Source organism: Festucalex cinctus, chromosome 3 (assembly GCF_051991245.1).
Source record: "Festucalex cinctus isolate MCC-2025b chromosome 3, RoL_Fcin_1.0, whole genome shotgun sequence".
In the NCBI taxonomy this organism is placed as follows: Eukaryota; Metazoa; Chordata; class Actinopteri; order Syngnathiformes; family Syngnathidae; genus Festucalex; species Festucalex cinctus.
In genome coordinates this window covers 12,631,570-12,657,918 of record NC_135413.1, presented here as the reverse complement: position 1 = coordinate 12,657,918, position 26,349 = coordinate 12,631,570, and the positions used below count along the sequence as shown (strand labels likewise).

Genomic DNA, 26,349 nt, shown 5'->3' with positions numbered 1-26,349 from the left:
AATAATTCATTCAGAACAACCTGAAATTTTGAACTTTATCAAAACCAATTTATTAAGGTGAAGCAAACGATTACTTCAATTGGGTGATCGAATTTAAAATGATTGAGTTTGCTTCATTATTTGCTGCAAATAAACATTTCCAGTTTAACTTGAAAATCTTGGATTTGAACCTGCAATTTATGAAACTAAATAATGCATTAAATTCAATTGTATGTGTTGGATCAGTGGCATGGTGACTGCCACGTGTTCACAGATTTTTTGGTGCAAATCCAAGATTTCAGGTTGATGTTTTGGTATGTATAAGCGAACATAATAATTTCAGCCACTTTACTTCCCCTTATTAAATTTCTTGATAGAATTACAATCCAAAATACTGAGTGAATTATTTCCATCAGTCCAAGCTAAATGATGTGACGGATTACTTCCATTTTTTAAAGACGTTCTGTGTGACATACAAATACATATTGAATTAGCATTAATATGTTATGCACCGTTGTGTAATGTGCTGGCTGGTATTTTATGCCGTAACATTACTCCAGGTGGTGTTGAAGAAATTTCAAGGCCCATCAATACTTGAGCAGCGGCACGGTTGTGCATGTCGGTAATGAGGCATACCACATCGCATCATCAATATTACATGCTAGCTTAGGGCCACTGGCTTTGCACTGTGCTGTGTTCAAATATAAAATAATACTTGCTGACCAGCATATATCCATCTCTGAGATTAAACTTTAACATTAAAGGAGACATATGCCTTTATAACAGCTCCCAGTTTTTTTTTTTTTTGTTTTTTTTTACTTTCTTCAGTCAAAAGATTCAAATTACTCAGTTCTGGTGAGCGGTGCTGTCTTTTGTTGTTGTCCCATCCCCTTTTCTCTGGGGGCAATCGGCTTTCATTACCATGATGATGATTAGAGGCTGGGCTAGTGCTTTTCTGACTAGGATACCTGTTCCACAGACTTGTATATGAATGGACCCTCGTGGCTGAGGCCAGAGGGCAGCCATCTTACGTTGCCACTGTTATTGACATTTTCTGTTATTTTTTTCCCCACTAAAATCACTAGTATAGTATTTTACGCTGCATCCCTGTTGAAGTCATGAGAGCCTCTCCAAGAGCGAACTTCACCGCTTGCATCAACTGTTAAGATTATCTTATCTCAATATCGTGAATAGTGACTCACAGAGGTTAGGTTTACATTTCATAGTGATTTTTTTGCTGATGGCCTAACTTTCATGTGATGGTACTTTACAAGAGAAAATTAAAATCTTTTTCTTAGCAATTAAATGTACATGTAACACTTCTCCCAGACTTATTGGTATAACCGAATGTTATGCAAAGTGGCATTTGAGCCCTAGAGGTAGAAAATTGTGCGAAAACGCCGCAGAAAAATTAATGTACTCAAGTTAGGCAAGCAAGTGAGTGGCGACGTAAGATGGCCACCGGTGGCTTCACTTCTCCAAACGGCAAGTAAACAGCATTGAAAGTCCAGTCATACTGTATACTAGGGGTGGGAGAAAAAAAACGATATCGCAATATATTGTTGCGCTCTCTGTTGCAATAAATTATCGATACACTGACGGTAGATCTCGATATAATGTGTCCAATTGTGCAGTGTTATGTTATAAACGTTTATGCACTTTAATTTGTCTCACTTTACAATGTTTACAGTTAAAAGGCTCAGAGGCAGTGAGGAACTATGCAGAACTTGTTGTTGTACATTGTTCAAAATTTTGGCATTGAATAAATGCATAATTAGGCATTTTCCTTTTTATGGGCATTTGTTGGCTTTTTCAGCCACATATCGTGATATATTGCTAAAATATTTTGACACTTTATAAAAAATCGAAGATATTGTGATATTATCGATATCGTGAGCCAAATATTGTCACAGTATCGAATCGTGGTTTACCCGTATCGTCCCACCCCTACTGTATATATAAGTATGTGACCTTCTCTCAAACATCCCAGAATCTGAAGTGAACGATGAGCAGAAAAAGAGCAGCAAAAGAGACATTTTCATTGGTGGAGGCCGTACTTCAGCACCAAACTTTGGAACACTCGCATATGCAAACTATCCAAGTTGGGTAGTAATGCGGTACATTTATTTGAGTAACTTTTTGGAAAAATTGCACTTGTTAGAATAGTTCAAATGCGACATGATTTTTACTTGTTTTGAGTATTTTCATACAATTTTAATTTTAACTTTTTATTTTTTAACAATTTTAACATTTTATACAATTTTTATACAATTTTGAATTTACAATGTACAGGTCTCTGTGCCGTGTTTAAATAAATAAGGGTGAGAAATTTCCCTTCCAGATTTCTGGTTGCTATGAGTGAGTCCAATGATTCTTTGTTGAAATCCCCCACTGCTCCAACACACACGTACTCACATAACTTGCCTCCTGTGTTGAATGAAAGTGTTAGCTCACATTCCTCCATTATGGCTCCTCCTTCCCTTCGGCCAAGTGAGCAGTAGTCAAAAATAAAAGTATGGTGAGAATGATAAAAGCAACCATCAAAGGCCGCCAGTGAAGATTTGTGTGTGCGTTTGTGTGCGTGTGTGAATGAATCATACCCCCTCAAGTACTGTAACTGGACTTGATCAGATTGGCTCATTTGATCGGCTACAAGTGTGAGTTGAGTGTTGATGAGGGTACGTATAAATAATTTATTTAGTTCTTGCATTTGTATTGATCAGGTAGCTCTGCTCTGCAAAGGTATCAATTCAACACTTTTCGTGGCTTTTGCCCCCACTCTCATTTTTTTCCTCGATGGTAACCTTGGTAACCCTGACACCTCCACATCAAACGGAGCAGGTACTCTGTTACATAGGAAAGGAAAGTGCAGAAGGGAGGGTTTTTTTTTTGGCCATGATTTCTCAAATGGGAAATGGCTGGTGGAAAGAGGGCAAATAGAGAGAAACTGTAGGGGTAAAAATCCTGTGTATGTGTCTATAGAGTAATGGAGTGTGTGTAACCTTGATGATGCAGGTCAATGGAAATGGAGATAAGCGTATTGTGTGTGTAGTGAGGCTGGTGAAGCCAGGGCTGACAGCGCATTATCTATTCTACCACGCCATTAAATACAACATACATGGCCTTGGATCAATATGTGAAATGTAAACACTGCCAATGTGTCTCAGTGCACTGTGGATTGCATCTGTTGAATGGATAATGTGTTTTGGGAAGCAAAAATAGCGCAACAAAATAAACACATATTCACAGTGCAAACACTAACATTGTGTATATGAATGAGGAGGCCGTTTTCTCTCATTTAGTGGATATAGCTCGAGAGTCACTAATAGGATGCGGCAGTTGCCAAGCAAAATGGACTGCACCTTTCTTTGTGCTATTCATTTTGATAACTAGTCCACATTCATTCTAACAAGAATGAGAGATCTGAGAAAACAAGAGTAGTAGAAAATCAGAAGCCATTTACAGAGTGTGACTGAAAAGTTCAGGATTGATGAAAGAAAAGATATGCAAATACACAGTACAAGCTACGAATTTTAGGCTTTTGTAATGTTGGCGTTCTCTGTCGCACCTTCATATACTTCAAGAAAGGTTCTTCTGGGATCTGTGCAGAGGTGCATAGCAACCAGTTTGATGTCGTCCTTGTCTTCAAAATTGGTCCCCTTAAGATAGATAAAAGGGGGGGTAAATCACACTGAGCCAGGTCAGGTGAGTACAGGTTACTCAAAAGTGCAGCTTTCTTGGCCAAAAACTGCCAGATGTTCAGTGTACAGTTGAAACAACTACAAGTTGCCACAACTTTGGCCTCTTCTTACACACTGAACAAAGCAAATACATGGTGATCATCTGGCTTGTATCGAAGGGGAAAACTTGTAGTGTGGGTTTGAAATAAAACGTTGGTGACACCAGCCCTGGAACTTTTCTGAAACTACATGAATATAAGCAGAGGTAAACGAGAGAACAGTTTGCGAGTCAAAATATTGTACCTCATGAGTTAAACAGCAAAACTGAGAATTCTGAAATATGGATACTGTTCCAAAAAGATTGGCTGGGCTGGACGCACGCTCGTTAACACTACCACAACGCGCTTACATCACCTACACATGGAAAGTAGTTAGTCAAACTTATGCCAGATCCAATTAGCTAGCAAGGAACTTAGACTGACTACAAGTATGGCTAAACCCGTTGCAAAGTCGGTCCCGAGTCAGTAATTGTCATCTCCACTTCTGAAAAAGCATCATTCTCATGAAGGATTGTGATTAACTGAAGACAGAGAAGCCATGCTAGTGATTGCTAAGATAATCTAAGATTGACGTAATCGTGAAAAACTGGAATTAAGTGCTTGCGTTAGGGTTAGTGCATTTTTTTTTATTTTTTTTTTATTTTTATTTTTTTTATAGGTCTGGCTGGAATCGCGCTAAACTGTATCCATCTTTGATCAGTTTTGTTGAAAAACTTCACAGAAAAGCGAGCCCTTTTGTTCGTCCTGTTTCATATTTCATTTTATAATTATTCACATTTGTATTCAATTTAGAAAAAATAGGCACATTTCTTCCAAATACGGGGCATATGAACTCTAGCATCATTAATGTATTAGGACAGAAAAAGAAGAAGAGCATTTGACATGTCTGCATAGAGCAGAATGAGTTGTGAGCTAAATTATTGAGGCTTTCATATAAAGGAGCGATGAGCTGACTCGACTCTTAAAAAGGGATGTAGTACATCAGACATTCACAAAAAACGTAGGACACACATTCAAAGCCACACACATATATACAAACATTAGGCGCCTTGTGTGTGCAAGTCTTAATGGAGTCACCCAGACGCACAGACAGGCAGGCAGGGTGGGAGACTGGGCCACATAGTCTGCTCCCACATCCAAACTCAGCAAGCCTCAAAAGAAGAAGCGCCTTGAGACCAAACTGACATGTTGCCATTCAATAAATGAAAACACATCGCCGCCGCGGGCGTCACTGCATTTTCTCATTCCCCGAAAGGCAGGAGGGGGATTCCAGGGTCCGTCATTGCTAACTGCAGGTTATTTATTTATTTATTTTTACTCCTCCTTGTGTATAAGTGTATTTTTGGGGAGTGGGTTCTTCTCGAGGTCAGACTTCTCCCCCGTGTTCGGCTCCGTCTGGCTGGAAGAAGTCCAGCGGCGGTGCTGCCGGCTCTGTGGTCCCATCACTCAGGGTCTTGGTTTACTGGGTGGATCAATAGTTAACTTGCTGCGGGTTACACTCAGCTGTAGATCTCAACCGCTGCATAAAAGACCTCTGGCAGATTTCTGCCCCGATGCCGAATTACGGTGACCCGAAAATGACTTCAGGCCCAACTCAACAGTCGGGGTCACCAAGCCAATGACTTTATCAGTGCTTTTGCTCTTAGGCAATGACCAAAGCACAGTTTATTTATGATATTTTTTTCTTGCTGTATTGCTTCAAGAAACCTATGTTTTTATGAAGGGGATTTTTTTTTCTTTCTTTCTTCTTGGTCTGTATTTACTCATGTTTCCACCCCACAGTACTTTTTTTTTTTTTTTGCTCAGTCAGGCCCTAATCTTTATTTGTTTTTATGGAGGGTTGTGTAGGTGGTTGTGGCAAATAGTTTGACACAGCGTAACCAGCTAATTAAATCAACAAAGAGGAGGCCTATTCAAAAGGACAAAAATAGATTACATCCATTTGTGAAATAAAGAACATTTTGTGTTCTTACAGTTCAAACTAGATAGGACAACTCTTTGTTGACTGATGATTTATTAGTAATGTCTTTGTCATGCTACACAAATCTACTTTAAATGGCTCCCAAATGACAAGGCATGAAAACCTATGAGTAATTAAGAATCCGAAGATCGAAGAAAAGAAAAAAAAAGAAGTAAAAATCGACATGCATATTTAGTTCTCCACTCTTGAGCCTGTAGGTTATGTTAGTTACTTGAAATGTTACCTAGTTAGCATGTGTGCTCATGAATAGCAGGATCCACAATCCGTGGTCAGTCAACCAGTTAACACTACACTATCTGTCATCAAGTGTCTGCCACACATATAATTATCTACATTGTGTAATCAGTTAACAAAGTCTTATACTTGATCAGTGGAATGTCAATGAAGAATTGGAATTTAAAATGAAACCAAATAATGCAATGCTCTTGTCTTCCCAGTGACCATCTCTACCAGTGTGTCATTCGATGGTCTGTTGGTGACGGGCCTGTACACCTCCACACCCGTCCAGTCTGCTCCCATCCCTGCGCCGGCTGCTTTTGGCTTCGGTAAGTCTGAGATGTATCCCGCAGTGTGATGTCCTCAGCGGTGATCTGAAGGCCAACATAAGCTCTTCATTGCATGCTCAACTGAGCAGACCCTCACTGATGACTGGAATGACAAAGTTTCACAGGCCGCACAACCCAGCTCAGTGATCCACATCCGTTCCCAGAATGAGTAGACCACTTCCTCACATATGTTGTGACAGAGTATGATAGATGAAGAGTGGGAAAAGCTGAACAAGAAGTCTGGACTTTTGAGAATTGAAGCATAGTGTAACTACTAGTGGTTAGCATGTTTACCTCACAGTTCTGAGGTTCCAGGTTCCAATTGTCAGTCTTGAGCATGTGATACGGTAACAAATTGGGCCCACAGGCTAAAAACTAAAAACTATATGTGTTTGAAGAGGTTTCTCTAAAAGGGGAACAGACCAAGTAATGAAAAAAGAAAAAGAAAAGAAAAGATGACCCCAAAATTGGGCCATTTAAGGGGTTAAGAGAGCCTAGCGCAGCGCTCCCACTAATTACAGCAATTGCATTCAGCATAATGGTGAGGGTTATTTTTAATCATTTGTTTGTCTTTCTTGAATATGTGGAAACATATGGTTCATCCATCCATCCATCCATCCATCCATTTTCTGAACCGCTTCTTCCTTACAAGTTTCGCGGGGGGTGCTGGAGCCTATCTCAGCTGGCTATGGGCAGTAGGCGGGGTACACCTGAACTGGTTGCCAGCCAATCGCAGGGCACACCAAGACGAACAACCACTCACACTCACAAGCACACCTAGGGACAATTCGGAGCGCCCAATTAACCTGCCATGCATGTCTTTGGAATGTGGGAGGAGACCGGAGTACCCGGAGAAGACCCACGCGGGCACGGGGAGAACATGCAAACTCCAACCAGGAAGGTCGAAGCCCGAACTCAAACTTGCGTCCTCAGTACTGGGAGGCAGATGTGCTAACCACTCGTCCACCGTGCCGCCCACATATGGTTCATTGATACTTAAATTATTGAATCATGTTTTTTGATAACTCATTTTGTATAGCCAGATTTCTACATTAAATCAGACTTACTACAATACATATTCAAAAATACTCGTCACTAGAGGAATTCGAATTGTTAGGCACAATAACCTTCACGTTTTTTTTTGTGTTTTTTTACCAAGCTTGATGTGTGTTAAAATTTTCAGTAATTTTCACACATTTAGACCACCAAAACCAGCATTTCATGGCAAACAGAACATCGCCATGTTAAAAGCATTCGAAAATATAAAGCTACAGCTCCCCAAAACTTTTTTTTTTTCTGTAGGTCTTGGCCTGTTCGTGTTACATATGTTTCAGACTTCTCCTACAACTGGGGCTGTATCGTTAAAACATTCTGGGGGCGCTACTAAGCCTTTTTTTTTTTTTTTTTTTAAAGCTAATAGAATATTGAATATTTTGCCAGGTTTTTGACAGTCAAAATCAGCTTCATTTTTCTTGGTAAACCGTGCGTCGCCACAGCAACAGTATTTGGTGGTCTCTGCTCGAAATCTCAATTATGGGTGGGAGCAGTCAACATTCTCATTTGGTGGCGTTGAGGTCACGAATCATAAGTTCTTCCACAATAAATTCATCCTAACATGCTTTTTAGGGTCATTGCATATTCATACTGGAATAGAAAAGACCCTTCTCCAAACATTCCAACCAAAAATTGGAGACAAAGAATTTGGCAAAATGCTTTGGTGAGATATGCACAACTAAAAAAAAAATCTGAACTAAAACGTCTCGCACTACCCTTGACTGATTGATCATTCGATTGAAGGGGTATTTTTTTTTTAAGGGTTTACGGATACTCTAACTGACTTTCTTGCAGCTAGCCTGATCCATCTGTATTCCTTGTCAATTCCCTATTGACAACAATGTTGTGATGGACGACTGACTAGTCTGCCCCAATCGCTAATTCAGCGAGGCAAACATCTTGTAGGGATGCACGAGAATATCGGTGGCTGCTAATTATCAGCAATTATCGACCAATTTGACGTCATACAAAGAAACCAGATAATAATTAATCCGCTAATAATTATCTGCAATTATCGGCCAATTGGATGACATACAGGTAAACCAGATAATAAAGAATTTTGCCGATAATAATAGACATGCCACATTGATCCATCTGTTGTGGTGGTGGCTAAGTTGTGCCCAACTCTGCAAATTATGGTAGCGTTGCATATTTGTGATGTCATATTGCACACGATCCCATGTTCACATAAGATGCATCATGGCGACATGACAGTTGCCGGTGTGGGCTTTTTTTTTTTTTTTTCAACACAAAACGAGTTACTAAAATTCAGCTTCATGGTGCTTTACACAATGTTTCAATGTATTTAACATGTTAGACCTATAGTAGGACTTGAAAGTATATTTGTCTTCAAGTTCATTTTGCAAACAATCGGCTTACTTATCAGGTATCGACATCGGCGCGTTCTAAATTATTGGTTTATCAGTATCCATGGAAAATAGCATTATCGTGCATCCCTAATTTCGTGATTTAGATGCAGTGCTGCTAACATGTTCACTTACTAAAATGTATTCTGCATTTAGTCTTGAGTATAAATGCATGTAATATATTTACACAGCCATAAAGCAGCTATATAAGTTGAAGCCCACCTTGACCTATTTCTGGATAAACAGAGAATGTTTAAAGTCCATCAAGTGTGAATAGATGAAGCCCTTGAGTGCAGTGGAGATTTCTCGAGGCCATTGACCAGCGAAGAAGTCCTTGGAGAAGAGGCCTACTGGCCCAGAATAGCTGCCCGTCGGGCTCCCTGCACTCAGAGGATGATTTTTACTCTGGCAAGTGCAATGTTTACTTCTTGGCGGCAATATGTTCTGGAAATGCATTAACTTGAGGCACCTTCACTCGCTAATTAAAAAAAAAAAAAAAGCCTATACATAATAGAAGTTTCCAAAAGTCCTGTTAGAATTTTTATTATTATTTTTTTTTATAATCATAATAAAGAGGGATTTTAGCTGTGTGCAATTTGGGTAGGTGTCACATCTTGGGGTGGGGTGGGGGGGTGTCAATATTCCTCAAAGCTTCATCTGTTTGCTCAAAGAAAGCTTCTGATGCATAAGAGAGCCAGAGACACTTTGAAGAGCAAGATGTGGACCGGGGGCCCGTGAGGGTCATGCAACTCAACAAGGGAATTTTACAATCCTGGTGTTTAGTGTCTCGGAAGGGGTGTGGCTCTAATCCCTCACAATGGAGGCATGTGAGGAACACAACTACACGGACATGCACACAGAATTCAATAGAGAAACGCACATCCACACTCCAGCTGTGTACAGCTGTTTGAGAGACGACTGGCAGGGGAGCATGTGGCTGACAGATGTATCAGCGCAGGAAGCAACATGAACCTTTCGGCACCGGCATTGGCACCATTTATAATGGTTCTGCATTTTTGTTTTTTTAATGGCTTGACTGTTTTAAGGTAAAAGTAAATCTATTACATCTGTTTACCACAGATGCACTTGAAAAACCAATGACATCCCAAGTAGACAACATGACGGACTTGTGGTTAGCAAGCCTCACAGTTGAGAGGCTCATCGCATGCTTGCAAGGGTTTCCTCCTGGTATCATGCTGAATTCCATAAACATCCATGCTAGGTTCATTGAAGACTCTAAATTGACCGATGGTGTAAATGATGGTTTATGTTCATATATTATCAAGCAGTCCGGGGTGTACGGAACCTCTCGCTCTGGCTCACCTGCAACTCTAATGAGGACATGCATCATAGAAAATAGATGAAATTAATACTCTGCAATTGGCTGGCTGGCCTTTTGCCCAATGACAGCTGGGATAGGCATCCAGCACGCCTGCGACACTTGTGAAGTTAAGTGGTTCAGAGAATGCATGAAATTAATAAGTGGAGACAAATGCCTGTCACCAAGTTCTTACTGATACCGAATGTAGCTGAACAATAGAATCAAAATATTAGAAACACGTTTCAGTATGACACAGTGTAGTTCAAATACAACTAGAAACAAAAAACCTCAAGAATAAACAAATTATTAGCATTATACAGAGGCAATTTCTGATTCTGCTCTTTGATTAGATTTCATTAGATTATGTACAGTCGGTAGGTAGGTACCTAATATTGTAGACTGAGTGTAGTGTAGTACATGGCAGACAGCAAGGCAAGGTTATTATAGTTCATGAAAAGTAAAAAAAATAAAATAAAAACAAGAATGCTTTAAAAAAAAAAAAATTCAGAAACTATATTTATGGTGAAAATATCCTTTGTTTTAATATTTTGTCAATTAATATTATACATGAGCTTTCGGGCTTAATTTTCAATGTCTTTCTTTCAGTGGTGCTGTACATCCAAAGCTACAGCACAAGTAAGGGCAGTTGTTTACTTTACTACACAATTCTTGGCGACCTTTTTTATTCTTGCAGTCATGTAATACTTAATATGTTAAAGAGAAACCTAAAACTAATACGAAAACTAATGAAAAGAAAAACAAAGCATTTTTAAAAAAAGTTAAATTAAAGTTAAATTAAACTAATAAAAACTGCTAGGTTTTGTGGGTGGTTTGGACCAAAATGCAGGGAAGCAATGAGGCAAAAATAAATAAATAAATAAATAAATAAATAAACCAAAATGAAAAGACAAACACAGTATTCAGGTATTCTAAAATAAACTCACACAAAAAACAGTAAAATGTGGGGTGAAAAGGTTGGGTCAAAATCTCGTCAAATTAACAAACACACAAGAAACAAGATGTGGCAAGCACATGACATTGACAATGTCTAAACGAAAGAACCGAAAGAAAGCAAGGAACTAAGGCTGTAATCGAGGCAGGTGGGAAGTCGGATATATCCCACTTTGGTTCTCCCCGTTCCAACCTCAGAGCGTTCGAGCAAATGTGAACAACAAAGATGGCTGAAAGAGGTAAATTATATGGTGTTCTGGTTAACAGAGTTCAAGGTTTTTTTTCCCGTGTTCACTTCCTTGTACGAATTTGGAAAAGACTGGCTTCCCGCTTTCCTAAAATGCAGCATAAATAGACACCAACCGACAAGACAACAAGAGACACCTGGACATGGCACACGTGACTGAGCGAGCTGATTGGATGACACAAGGGACCGTGATGACAAGCACAGGTGGACATGATAAAACATGATGAGACATTGACAAAGGGAGACAAGGAAAACATGACAACAAAAATCCAACCAAAACCAAACCAAACAAAACAAAACACAGATTATGACACTAACAAACTTTTTCTAATCGCTACAACTAAAACTAACTGAATATAACAGCAAAAGTCAAAACAACTAACTAAAATGAAAAATTCAAAATTATTGTAACGCTGCTCAGGAGGCGGCCATTTTGCCGCTTGTTGACTGTAAATGACATCACTGTACCTAATGCTGCATTCGAGCAGAAGTGGGAAGTCGAACTTTTCTGACTTGATACCAGTAAGTATTCATGGGAACGCCCCTTTGAATTTGGCAATCTGAGTTGCAAAGTAGGAAAAAAACACCCCGACTTCAATCGACAATGGTGACATAAAGATCACAGACCGTGAATGGCAAAACATAACTTACAAGATTTTAAACACGTATTTGTTCATCTTTATTGTTAATTTAATTTAGTTGTTTGACATAATATCACGTAACACAATGTAATTTGGAAAGAATTGCTGTATGAATCAGAACAGCAAACAATTTATCGGAATCAGCCAACTTTGTTTACATTTTCTTGAATGCTTTGGGGTCGGAACTGCAACACTCCAAGTGGAATAAATCCAGCTTCCCACCTTACTTGAATGCAGCATAAGGGCTCATCTTGTGAAAATGACGACCAAACCCACAAAACAGGTGCGTCGTGACGCTAGTTACCTGAGCCCTGTGTTGTCATTTCCAGTCAACAGCAAGTGGCAAAATGGCCACCCCCCTGAAATGGATAAATGATAAATGCGGGTGGATTTTGGTGCTTAATTCACACACACAGTATTAATCAAAATGCCATGTTTAAGACCTGTGGGGGCGAATAGAACATATGAAGAAAATTTTGAGCTTGAGTTCCCCTTTCAACAGACGAGAAAGGGTGTGTTGAGACTTGTGTTAAACTGTTGTTTAGTGGTTGGTGTGGTCAGACAAGTCATTCCCCAATCAACTCCTTAAACCAGTGCAGCATGTTGCACTGCTCTTCTTCTGTGTGCCTTTTATGTTTTTTTTATTGGCGGCTTCGCGGGCTCTGTCACATCGAATGGTAGAGAGACACACATCCAGACGCCACTGCATGGAGACAGTGAAGGGAACATTTTATTGGCTTTCTTTCGTTCGGAATAACAAGGCCCTTCACACTGCATTTGTAATAAAAGTGTGAGGCTTTGGGGGGTTGTCTTTTTACCGTGTCAGAAGAACTCTACGCCCACTCATTGTCAAATTAGCCCAATGGAGCAACTGGGCTGTTAGTCAGGGTAATGAGAACAATGTCACATTTTTCTGCTTCGAGCCAAGAGATTCACCACGAGCCGTCGGGTGGCTCACCACAGACCTTTTAGGCCGGTGTTATTACTCAACTATGGCGAGTGCGGAATCAGTCAAGCTGGAGATAAAAACATTGTGGGAGCCAGACATGGTTAAGAAAGGAGTGAGGAAGGAGAAAGGAGGAATTACTTTTTTTTTAAAAAAAAACAAAAACATGCCACCTCATAAAATTTGCTGACACAGCAGTTACATTCACAACATGCACTTGTTATGTGGCTTAGTGTGTAAAGCGGTTCATTTGGGTCTATTGTGAGATGAGATGCTGTTTCAAGAACAACGTCAGTGTGGCCTGACTCAGCTGCTGGAGAATTCCGTCCGACTGCTTCATGTTTTTCCCCTTTTGACATTTATTCCATTTAGAGCGCTTTGTTTCCATTCCAGTCTTTTGGCTTTCCCGAACGAAATTCACACAGTTGTCTAACCATTATCCTATGGGGATTTCTGTTGAGGACACCGGCAAATTGGTATGTTTTTCTTAAATCTGCATTTTACACACCAACTGTTAGCTGTAGTGCTGCACTGCAATGATGAGGTGATTACACCTCAGAGGCAGGAACCTTGATGGAAATAAACGTGTCCTGGTCCAACTGCTCCCGTAATTGCCAAATGTTTTCCGTCACGTTAAAAAAAGGCAAGAGTGCATGTCCCTTGTAAAAGTCTCTCTCAATGATAAAATTATGGGTATGAATCAGTCTTTATTGCAGAGATAGCTAAAATTGATGCGCAGAAAAGCAACGCAAAGTGGTGAGATTAAAGCGGGAGGGGGAATTTGGACAAAGTGTGCATGAAAAGTGGCAAATGGCGAGCAATGAGCAATGAAAAGGAGAGAGTGAAAGGGGTGTGGGGTGCGAGAAAGTGGATGGGATCATGATGGGATGGCGTTCCATCACGGCCGGTGTCTGGGTGGCTGATTAGTGTTGCCGTGCCGATGCTAAGCTTCTCAGAACACGGTCATTGATGGATGGCTCACTCGCGGGGTGATGTTTATTTTGTCTTTCATTTGCATATTTGTATGCATTTGCGACACTGCTCTCTTTTAAGGCCAGTCCTCATTTGGATATGATGGAACTGGCTGGCTGACAAACCGACAGCTTAGTGACAGGGACATCCAGCCCCCAGTCTGTCCTCATGACGGATGGCTTCCTGCTCGCACACGAGCTATTAGAGATGAAATTCGGTTGCACCTTGACCTGCAGTGGAGGGGGGCAACTAGGGTGTGTGTGGTCAAAATTGCAATCACTTCTGCATGAAAACAAGCAGAGAAAAATAGACACTCATAAGTAGTGGCCTTCATTTGTCATTACAGTGAACCTCAGTTTCCCATCTAAAGTTATTAAAAACAACTTTTTAAAGTATTCCATAAAAGAGCGACAGCTTGAAGCTTTAAAATTACATATTAACATACAATGGTCAACAACACATACAAACAAAGTACTGTGGTGGCTTGAGGTACAAGTGACCCAACTTTTTCCCCCCAGAACTTTCCAGAACAGAACATTCTTTATTTGAAACAACCACATAACCTCCACCATACATACTAACATACTACTGCAAACTCCATAGGCACACAGATTAACAATTCGCATCTGCGTGGGAGTGTTAAATGTTAAATGTTACCCTTTAAACCAGTGGTGTCCAAACTACGGCCCGGGGGTCATTTGCGGCCTGCCATCTATTTTTTAGCGGCCCTCAGCATATACAAAAAATTACTTTTGACACAGCCTGTTTTTCAAGATATGCACAGAAACTATTTAAATCTAAACCAGATTTTTTTTTTTTTTTGTAATTTAATTAATCAAGTCAGTGATTTCAGTTCCAGAAGCAAAACTTTTTCCTCCATGTTCCGTTGTCTGTGTCAAGGTCTAATTTGTGAACACATCACATTAATGATTAACTAAGATCCTCAAGTGATTTCAAATTTGTCATTTTATTACCGACTACTCTTAATTGGATTCTGAATGTTGAGATTGGTTCAGAGATGGGGCGGATCTATTCTTGTGGGATACAGGGGTGTGGGCCACCACAAAATCAAGAAAATTTCCAAACTGTCCTGTTTTAAAAATAACTAGCTAAACTATAGTACATTATTATAAGGGTTAGTTTTAGCGTGTTTAATAAAGTTAGACAATTTCAAAATGGCCCTAGCATCCTTCGATTATTCTGTATGCGGCCTTCAAAGGAAAAAGTTTGGACACCCCTGCTTTAAACAATGCATATCTGAAAATAAATGGTGAATGTATTTTTTTATCCTCTGCGAAGAAAGTCACAAGAGTTTGGTTTAGTTTGTTTTATTCATTTTTTCCTTTCGGACACCTTACAGCTTACATCGATCACATCACATCATTTGCAACATTGACATCCGAAAGAAGGGCTGGCGGGTAGAAGCCGAAGCTTATTCGAGACCCGTCCCCATCGACCCATTACTACAACGCATCAGTCATATACATTATTTAGAATGGTCATTAATTTTTATCGTTATCCATCCCATACTATCCCAGACACTGCTCGCTCAGTTCATCATGAATGTCCGTGCGTAGATTGTGGCTAGTCCCAGTCATTTGGAACTGCTGAGTGGGTTCCCAGACGCCACCAGCAAGCCCACCCCGCCAGGCGAGCAGCCAAACCAAGCGCAATTCTTCTCTTTCACCAGTAGCGTCTTCGCTAACTTCGGATCAGCTTACACACGTTGTGGCTTCCAGAAGAGTAGATCGGCTTGCATTCTGCCAATTGCTTTCAAGCAATTTTTGCCTCGATTTTGGCTCATCTCAGCACACCACTGTTGCTAGCACTTTGTAGTTCTTGATGACTCCTGAGCGCTACCCAGCCTAGCTCACCCAAAAGAGTAGAGAGCATATGATTGCCTTATACTGATCCAGGTGGCCGATAGTGTACATAAGACAACAACAATAAGTAGCACAATGAGCATTGAAGTGTGATAAAATAATAATAATAGATTAATGATGGTTTCCACCATCATCCATCTTATGACTGAAGGTCATCTGCATTCGCCCTCTCAAAAAAGTGATTGAATGTGGACTGATGAAAGATGGCAGCTCATCATGTCGCTGTTTACGCAAACACACAAACCTGCATTTTGCAGCCTCTACCTAGTCTCACGCGTATCTCCCCTGAGAGTGCAAGTGTGTTTCCTCATACGCAACATACCACCCCTACTAATACACCTCTCATCATCCAGCTCCCTGCTGCGTGTGTGTGTGCGTACATGGGGAAAGAGGAATGCTGTAGTGGAAGGGTGTTGCAGGGCGAAGGAAGGCGTTCCCATGGGGGAGTGAAGTTGTCAGTCCCTGGGAGACTTCAAACACATTGCCTCCCTGTGATCAGACAGCTTCCTGGTTCTCTGCTGACAGCTCCCTGACTGCGCCACTTACACTTCTTCGCACACACACATGCGATGTAGTAGATACACACCACCACGAGAGCGCCGCGCTCTCTGACTTATCTATTCATTCCACAACACATTCTCGCATTCAAGATGCACACATCTGCTCAGGCATCCTTCACTACAATAACCTTGAACGCTGACACCCGCTCTTGAGAGTCCCAAACTGTTGATGCTTGGCTCGCAGTTGAAGAGAGGGGAAGCAAGTTGGTGTTGGCAGCAGCAGCAGCAGCAGCAGCAGAGGTGGTGAGGATGTTAATAATGATGATGATGACTTATCTAAGCCATTACTCCTTCCCCGCTCAGGGCTGCGACTTTGCAAGGCGCAAGGCTCCTTGTGATGGATTCATTAGTGCAGAAGATGAAATGAGTTGTCAGGAACAGGAGTTATTTGTGTTCTCTGAGGCACAAACTTGAGAGTGGGAGATCGACTGGGATGGCTTGTTGTAATGCTTGCTGCTTTTCTGGCCCGCTCCTCATGAGTCTTCTTTCCGTCTCCTTTACGATGACAAGAGGCTGATAACAGGTGGATAAACATTGGGCACCTTTTCTGAATCCCAAGGACGCTTGGGTGATGATGTATTACAAGTCAAGTGTGTCCGTGTGCTCAGCTCCCTTGCCTGCGAGTTAAAAGCAAACCTACCTTCAAAGAATTCAGAGAACCGTCAGCATTATTAATTCAAACGATATCAAGAGCAGAGTCCAGACTAGTGCATTAGTGATGGCCATACCTCCCAGCACAATTGTACTCACCTCTCAGGTGTGATTGTCTTTGTCTGGTCCTGCGAGCTTGACCACAAACATGTATAAAGGAAAGTCAACCCACATTTTCTTTACAATGTTCTATGCCACCCCAAGTTCTCAACTAATCTAAACACGATATTACATTATTATTATTATTATTATTGGAGGACAGCCATTTTGACACTTGCTGTCAACTGAAAATGCCATCACCGCTCAGAGCTCAGGTAACGACCAATCACGGATCACCTACTTTATGAAGATGAGCCGTGATTGGTTGTTACCTGAGCCCATTGGCGTTCTGGTCCCTGGACAAGTCGATATACTTTAAATTACACCAGAAAAACGTCCTGTTTTAAAAACGGTGAGATGTAAGAAAAATCCGTTATCTACTTGCTCATAATAATAAAATGATCATAACTTAACTGCGATTGGTTGGCAACCAGTCCAGGTGTCCCCCGCCTACTGCCCAGAGCCAGCTGAGATAGGCGCCAGCACCCCCCGCGACCCTTGTGAGGAATAAGCGGTCAAGAAATTGGATGGATGGATGGATGGATGGATGGATGGATGGATGGATGGATGGATGGATGGATGGATGGATGGATGGATGACTTGATTAGAAGCAGTTTGTAGTTATTACTGGTAACACAAGCAGCTTGAATTAATGTAAAATGTATTTATGATGAGACAAACATACAATATAAATAATGTTACAAGATAGTCTACTTGAGCTGTCAAACGATTATTTTTTTAATCAAATTAATCACAGCTTACAATTTTGATTAATCACGATTAATCGCCAAATTTAAAGAGCACCTGTTATGTGTTAATTTTTTAGACATTTCATGTTGTGAGGATGACTTCAACATTTTTTTGATCCACTCTACTCTCATCCTCTTCTTTTTCTATTAAAATAATTACTTGCATAATTTAAAATGAAAAAAAAAATGTTTATTGCTCAAACTCAACCTGTGGTACCTTTAACATGATCATCTGCTCTCAAGCTAAAGGATCACCTGCAGTCACAATTAATAGTGTGATTAATCTGCGTTAATACATGATTAATTCTTTTTTTTGTGTGATTAATCAATGAGTTAACGCTTTAACTCTGACAGCACTGGTTTTAACTACCAGCCCAGATACTAAAAAATTAAAACTAGATCATGTTGGCTAGTGTGTCCACCCTGAGGATTGAACCCACATCATGAGCAAGTCTTCAGTGTATGACCGCAGAGCACATTCTGCAAACTGAAATTCGGGGCTGCCTTCAGAGCTCAGGACAATATCTGAATGATTTTTTTTAGTTCGGCAAGACTGCCTCTGGCTCATCAGTCCTCCTCATGCCTAAAGTTAGCCAATATAATCAGTGAAGACCAAGCACTACCAGACAGTCAAATGCAGAGAACGGTGGGTCTTGAAAAAAAAAAAAAGTGTTATCTGTATCACAGATACAGTATTACTGAATGGTGCGTATCAGTGGGGATTTACAAGTGGGTAATTGAGAGAACGGGTGGAATTTGCTGCTTACTCAAATTACACAAACACAATATGCTGTGTTTGAATGTTAACACAGAATACAGACACAGAATGTTGTCTAAACACAGAATGTGTTTAGACTAGTGGGGAAACATATAGCATATCATTCAGAACATTTTTTTTTGTGTTCTTCTCCTTTAAATATGTAAGGACATTTTAAACTTTACTGTGTATCCTGTGCGTAAACAAGGCAGAAGATGGAGTGCCTGCAATCGATTTCAAAGCAGTGTCTACGTGTGTAGTGTCCATTTTCTAATCTGCATTATTCCATTTCATTTCTTCTCCTGCTGGAAAGCAGCAGGCGTAGGCCGTGGCTGCAATGTGTGGTCTCACTTGAGCTGGAGTTATTTTCTGCCACACTGAGAGATTGGTTCCATGCCAGAAAGCAGGCGAGGTAGAAATATAGATGGCATTTGACTCCAAGACTCGTATTTCTATGCACACTGTCGAGTTTGCGTCAGTTTCAGCACAAAAGGCAAGTTGACTTTGAAGTGTGTCTTCTGTGGCGTCATGTTCCATACCTCCACAGGCACCTTTCAAAGTGAGTGGGCAGCCGTGGGCTCGGCGTGCAAACGCGGGAAAAGTGATTTTTACAAAGCCTTCTCGGCCTCTGAGCTCTATTCATATTTAAAGTTCCCTTCCAGGGAGTCTTAAAACAGTTGAAGTGGTCTTTGCTGCTGCGCGATGAGGATGTGTAGTGATTCTACAGATTTCTTCACCCCAAAAGGACTGGATCGAATCGGATCATCCATTCTTTGAAAGCCTGAAAGAACCTCTCTTCTCATCCAGATTCAATCTGACCCATATTTTGACAGTAAAAATAGTTTTTAACCTCTTCTGTTTTTCACTCTCCTTCAAAGCCAGGACGTAGTCATGATTAGTCCGCTTCCTCTCAGCTCCAAATCTCGTTCATATTCACAATTCATCACATTAAACCGCAATTAGCATGTCACATACATGCTGCGGTGGAAGGGCGACATGCTTTGCTTCCCCTTGGCTGTCCACTGGCCCATCACCTGTCGCCGTGGGTGTCATTCATTCTCAACATGTATGTCAGGACACAGCCTGCGAGAGTGCAGCCCCACCAGTTTGTTTATTTGCTGTCTGGCAGTGCGCGGACGTGGGTGCTAGAAATTAGCACAAGTCAAATCAGATTAATTAATCCCCGGCTCAAACTATTAGTCGAGGAGTCGCGTTGAATTAAAAATCAAATTAGCCTTGGCGCCTGCCGGTAAAGCTGCTGTGATGTGTGCCTGCCAAGCCACGGTGACACACATCTACAGAAGGCTCGTGGCTGTCACTGATGGATGGACGTGTAGCGGGATGGAGGAAAAGTGGGTGCACAAGGACAAGAGGAATGGTAACTTGGTGACTTTGCCACCCTGTGTGGAAAGTTTCTCCTCAGGCTCACAGTTGGCTGACCTCCCATGGGTGCTCCACAGGCTCCAGTCAGTCCACTAGCACCAAGTCATGTCACTCCAAGGTGGCCTTTTAAGTTACACTTCATCCTGATTGATTATATAATGTCCTTATCTTGAGCTTGACCTTGTCCAATGTAATAGTAGACTTTATTACACAATAAAATCAGAGTTCAAGCTAAGAATTAAAATAAGTTAAAATAGAGTATGACCTATGAGAAAGAATTCTACACTAACCTCACTGTTTGGGGGAGCAAGAGCGAACCATGTTTTTACACAGTGGTGGGCATTCCGTCGATACGGGCGGAAGGTCCGTCAATCCACCTGTTTTCTTGATGATTGACGGGAATCTTCTAAAATTGTGGGTTTTCATACATAACGTAATCAGTACCGACTGAAGGACTGTTTTGTGTTTATTGGTACAACCGTATGACGCGGTGGAGAGACAGAAAACGTAGGAAAAAACTAAACATCGGAAAAATCAGTGTATTCAAGGTAGGCGAGCTTAGTGAGTGGCAACGTAAGATGGCCACCAGTGGCTTTACTTCTCACTACGGCAGCATTATTAGTCCGGACAGTCTGTGCTGAAATACATGTCATTGTATTTCCCAATTCTTTGTTTTTATTTAAAAGTATGTAGACTGTTCACCCCAAACTGTTCTTGTTGAAAATTTATTGAAAAATAAATAAATTGTTTTCTACTTCTATTGCGGTGAAGTGTTGTTCATATGCGGTAGATGCTCTCTGCTGCCTCCTAAGGTCTGAGAGAATATAGAGCACGGCATGGACTAGCCGTGGGTCGAGAATGAAACACTGCAATCCGCGAAGAATGAGATGAAGATGAAGGAAAAAAAGAAGAATAACAAGAAGAACTCCCCCAGAATTGTGAAATATAAGACAATCTCAGTTTTAATACTTTGTCACTTAATAGTTTGATTATTGGAAAAAAAAAAAGAAAAAAAAAAGAAACGTATTTCAAACTTGCCAGTTTATAATAATGAGGGAGTGGCAGACTGGCGGACTGGTGAAAATATACTGCCGTCCTAAAATAGCAGCTATAATTTAGCGATGACAGAAGCACGGTTAAAATAACGTTGACGGATAGACAATTACAGTTTGGTTCGGCTTGAAATAATGACAGACTGACAATGATGGACTGGTGTCCTGGTCTAACGAATAACGAACCGTCAGAATTCATTGACACGGGCACCTCTGTTTTCACATTTGTGAAATTTCAGCTCTCAGATTAACATTACATGTAGAACTAATCACTGTAAAAAAAATTTCATTGGAAACTGAAGTTGGACTAAATCCTTTTCTGGGACACCAGTCACCCTTGCAATTGTACAATCTTTATGAACCGTGCAGGCAATGTTTTAAGTAACATTGTCATCTGAGGGTGGGAGATCACCAAAGTGCTTTGGAGATGATTCATATCAAAGACTATTTTGCAACTCAGTTTCCGATCTTCACTCCATCCTTTTATTAATATTGTTGACTTAGCTCCATTTTGCACATCTGCATTGTGAGCAGCCAGTGCACAGACTTATACCACTTTGCTGTCATAGCACATGATATATTTTCCAGTTCTGTTTTTTTCTCCCTATCCTTGTTTCTTTTGTTGGCCCTCTGTGGCAGCATCAAATAACGGAGATTATCTTACAACTGTAGAGGAATATTTTGCCCTCAAATTTTGGTAATCAGACTTCCACATTTTAATTCCTGTTTATCGAGCAGTAAAAGTGGAATGTTAGTGTATCTACTTGCATAAACACATATAAATATGCAACACATAACTTATTTGCAAGTGTGTTTGGGAAAATGCCTGGTGAGATGGATGGTAATGGCTGCACAGAGAGGTGAAAGTGTCATTCATCAAACAGGGTGCAGCTCCAAAACAACACTTTGATTCATTCAGAACAACATTAATTTCAATGATGACACATGAGTTCAGGGGGAATATTATTAAGCCTCACCTCGCTCCATTCATCATTTATGCTCGTAAGACTTGTAGCTCTTAAAAGAACACACCACAGAGTGGTGATAAGTATAAACGCTTGTTTAGACTATACATTTTTTTTTTTTTAGTTTGGTTTTGTTTAGTATATGGCAGTATGTTGGAAGAAAACTTGAAAAGGTTCAACTATCTATGGCTATGTTTGTATTGTGTACATGAATGACGTTGTGTTCAGGAATCTGTAAGACATGGAAGCCTCAATAAAAGTATTGACTTAGACTATTGTCCTTTCAAAATGTGTGCATATTAAGATAAAAGAACATTTTAGTATTTTTTTTTAATGTCTTAGACTAGATGATGCACAGTTAGCATATCACCCCCAGGTGTCCTTTTCTCTTGCCCCTCCGTTCACATTTTCCCACAATGTGCCATATCCCCTCTTTGGTGGACCACTGGCATCTTTCGCCACCCACATTAATGCACAGCTTCTTCCTGGCAACATTGCACCTCGCCACACCAGTGGCGAACCTTCTCCATGGTACAAAAAAGAAGGATGCCCGTTCCAGCCAATGGCACAGCAGAATCAAGTTCCCGGCCATGAGACTAAAGAATGGCTGAATGCCGCACAACGCACAAAGCCATACACATATCACATGGGCTCATTCAGCAGCACAAAAAGCATATGGGGACCCTACTGGAGCTGCCAGGGCTTGTGTGATGTATCATTTATGTCACCATTGTGTGGCCTTCTCGTCAAAATGTTGACAGGAGCCTTGTGCCTCCATGTTGGAGGATTCCCACACATACACAGTCCTTTTATGTATTAGAATGATCCATCAGGTTTTAAAGATTACCACATTAATTGTGAGTTGATAATGGGGTGCCCTGTACTTCAAGTTACCTGGGATTTTGTAGATTCAATCAGTGTGATCTTGCATAGACGCACATCATAAACGCACAAAGTGACCCTGGAGATATACATTTGCATCACAAAGATTAATCTTGGATTTTAAAACGAGCCTCTCACTGTTTAATCAAGGAGGGATTTCTATTAAAGAACTCAACTAATCTAATCTCCTCACAGCACATTTAATTTCTGTTTTTGAGAATGTGCATCTATGGTTATGAAAGCGCTCCTGGTTGTATCTACTTGTGTCCCATGTGATAACGTGTAAACAACTCAAACGTTTCATAATGATGACCTCTTAATATTAAGCTATTTAGAAATTATAAATACTTCACATTTTGGAGTTTACCTTTTCTCTATAACATCAGTGTGGGACAGGAGTTCTCCAAGTTCGGTCCTCGAGAGCCCCTATCCAACCTGTTTTCCATGTCTCCGTCCTTCAGCACAGCTGAATCTATCCATCCATTCATCCATCTTCTTGACCACTTATTCCACACGAGGGTCGCAGGGGGTGCTGGAGCCTCAGAACTGGGAGGCGGACGTGCTAACCAGTCATCCACCGTGCCGCCCAGCTGAATCTAATGATCAGCTAATCAGCAAGCTTAGCAGAAGCCTGATCATGAATCAGGTGTGTTAGTGGAGAGAAACATGGAAAACAAGCTAAATAGGGGCTCTTGAGGACCGAACTTGGAGTCCCTGGTGTAGGACCTTATAAGCTATTAGCTCCTAGCCAGATTCTGAATGGTACTTACTGATATAAATTGCATTTTTGCACATTGATTTGAACGTTGCCTCGACTCTAATGATGATTCCTTGTGCCAGTGCGCAAGCTCCTGCTGCTCTTGCAGCGTGAAAGTGCCAGGCTGAGCTACCATTCGCCCATCTGCTCCATTGGGAGATTCTCACTCCATTTAGTTGACTTGATTTGCGCTTGGCTGTGGGAAGCTTATTAGCGTTGCAAAGGGACACATTTAACACATTTAAAGGGAATGAATGAATTCATTTTAAGGCGGCTGTGACCACACCCACACTGGCGCAGACCCACCCCTCGCAGCTCCGCCAGCCTGTGCTTGTCTGCAAAATTACCAACGTTGGGTCTAACCCGCCTGCACAGGATCTATGCCAGTCACGGAAATAATTCCCAAGGTCTTAAACTGACCAAGGTGGTCTTACAAACTCTAAAAACATGTCCAATTTAACTCCCTAAGGCCAGCAGACATCCACGAATGTTCAGCAACGCTTACGCATGCCTGCATTTGGCAATGTGATTAATGCATTATTTATGAAGTGAGAAATGACGGAACATCCTCTTTGAATGTTGACCAAACAATCCTGTGTCAGCATCTTTGTCTGTGTCACACTTCCAGTAAATGAGTAGTTTACAGAAAAGTTGAAAGATTTCAACATCAGTTGTTGAAATTTGTTACTCTGTTATTGAATAGAATGAACAAGGGTATGGTCACAGGGGCTTAGCACTTTGTTATATATTTGCATTTCACAGTGATGAAAGCGCCAGTGTCTCCTCCTTTGCTCATCCGCCTGTGCAGAGCCAAGAGTGTCAGCTCTCCAAAGCGCATATTGTTGAACTGAAACATTTGCTGTTTGGATTTCATTGAATAACAGTGATCTTTTCTCCCACTCGCTCCTCAACATGAAAGAGGAATAGTTTGGTTATTTGCATTTTATGCCCGAGTGTGTTTTTCCAATGGGAAAAGACATTTTCTGAGTTGTCCTGGAGTGCATCAGTCTTCCTTTTCATCTTCACCTCACTTCTCTGCAACCATTTCTTGTTCTTTCTTTTCAATATATCTCCTCACCCGCTGGTGCTCATGTAAAGCTTTAACTATTGGCATTTGATCTTTTTAAAACCACACTTTATTTGTGTGCAACTCGTCCAGTGATTTTTCTCTGACTGGTACTTGTTACTTAAGATATATCATGCATGTGTTTGTGGATTTGTTTGTGACCGTTTTTTAAAATCCTCACTGTCTTAAATGTGACTTCTTTCTGGTTTGTAAAATACAACGTTGGAGTTTTTGTCTCTCAGGTGGAAGTCTCCACTACAGCATGTTTTCTAAAAGACATAATTTAATTCTGGGCTTCAGCTTCTCTTTATGCGCAACTACAATTTTGTTATTTTTCCAAATAGGGTTTGTGTTGAAAGCAAGTTCTTCTATAAAGTTCTCCAAAAATTGTAATGTTCCACAGCCAGTTTAAAAGTAAGAAGCATACAGGTACTTGTGTTTATGCACTATAAGCTTCCTAGAATGCTTGTTGTCATGGGTCGTAAATCACACATTGCATGTGCTTGCATAACATCACATATGGTAAATGGCACTCCATTTATATAGCACTTTTACACCTTACAAGTCACTCAAAGGCTTTACATTCGACAACTCATTCATCTGACGCAGTATCAGGAGCAACTGGGGCTTCATTATCTTGCTCAAGGATACTTTGACGTTGTCACAATAGTCAGGGTTCCATCCAATTGTTTTGAATTTTGGAAACAAATGTACTGAAAATGCGCAAAACAGACATGCGACATCTGCCCTTTTCCATCTGTTCTTCTTTTGCGAATATTGAGAGACTCCACCACTGTAGATGGCTGTATACACCATAGAGATGCAATCCCCATCAGTTATTTAAAAGAAGAAGAAGAACAGGAAGCGACTGTGCTGTGCGATGACGTCGTATGAGTTAGCTTTTGTAATTCTTGATAAACCGTAGCATTTCTTTGCTGTTATCCATCAAAAATTGCTTTAATATTTGCTTTTTTGAATAATTCCAAAAAGATTTCTGTTTCGTCATCTCCCCAAACATACTTTACATTATCATTCGCCATTGCTTTGTGACTACAAATGTACGCATGACGTAATAACTGGTCAAAATGTGCGACGTGTATCCGGTCTTGTGGTGTTTATTCACAAAACCTGTTTCCATCACCAAAATTCCCATATTCCTTTTTTTGATACACTTCAAAATCCACCTCCTTCAAGCGTAAAAACTTTTTTTTTGTGTGTGCTGATTTTGGGCCCTTTTTCGAATTTCTAGCATTTCCAGTCAGTTTTATTTTCGCATTTCTTGAAAATTTGAATAAAAATGGGTGGATGGAAACCCAACTAATGTCATGGGATCAAACCCATAACCTCCGGGTTGGGAGACAACCACTCTACCGCTGAGTCACACAGCCCCCAAATTTGTTAGTTATTATCACATGAACAATGGCATAAATCAAGTTTTGTGTGACCAGGAATATTTTGACACCAAATATTTGTACATAATCCATTTCAGAGTTGGTTCCTTTTTATACAGAAAAATTTCCAAGTTAGCGAATGAACTAAATGAATGCGAGGCACACGAGTAGAAGCAGCTGGTAGAGTTGAATTAGAACATTTGTAGTGCTGTCAACATAGCATTATTTACGTATATAAAGTGTGGGGGTCAATATTATTACAGGAAGCAAGGGATGGAGTGATTTCCCTTGAAGTCATTTGTTTGGAGTCGCACATGCAATTTTGCATAATGATTTGCACAGTGATTCGGGGTATATTACAGCTTCAGCGTTATTAATCATTTCATGATCATGATTATGTTCTCAGTGTGTT

General features: G+C 40.6%; 1 protein-coding gene across 5 annotated transcripts in view; it reads left to right on the top strand.

Moving 5' to 3' along the window:
• reln (reelin) overlaps positions 1-26,349 on the top strand; it is a 114,249-nt gene that overhangs the window by 18,165 nt on the left and 69,735 nt on the right. For all 5 annotated transcript variants that reach the window (XM_077515883.1, XM_077515881.1, XM_077515882.1 and 2 more), the window contains exon 2: positions 6,137-6,244. In XM_077515883.1, the coding sequence (XP_077372009.1) occupies positions 6,137-6,244 (108 nt within the window). The remainder of the gene's footprint in view (positions 1-6,136; positions 6,245-26,349) is intronic.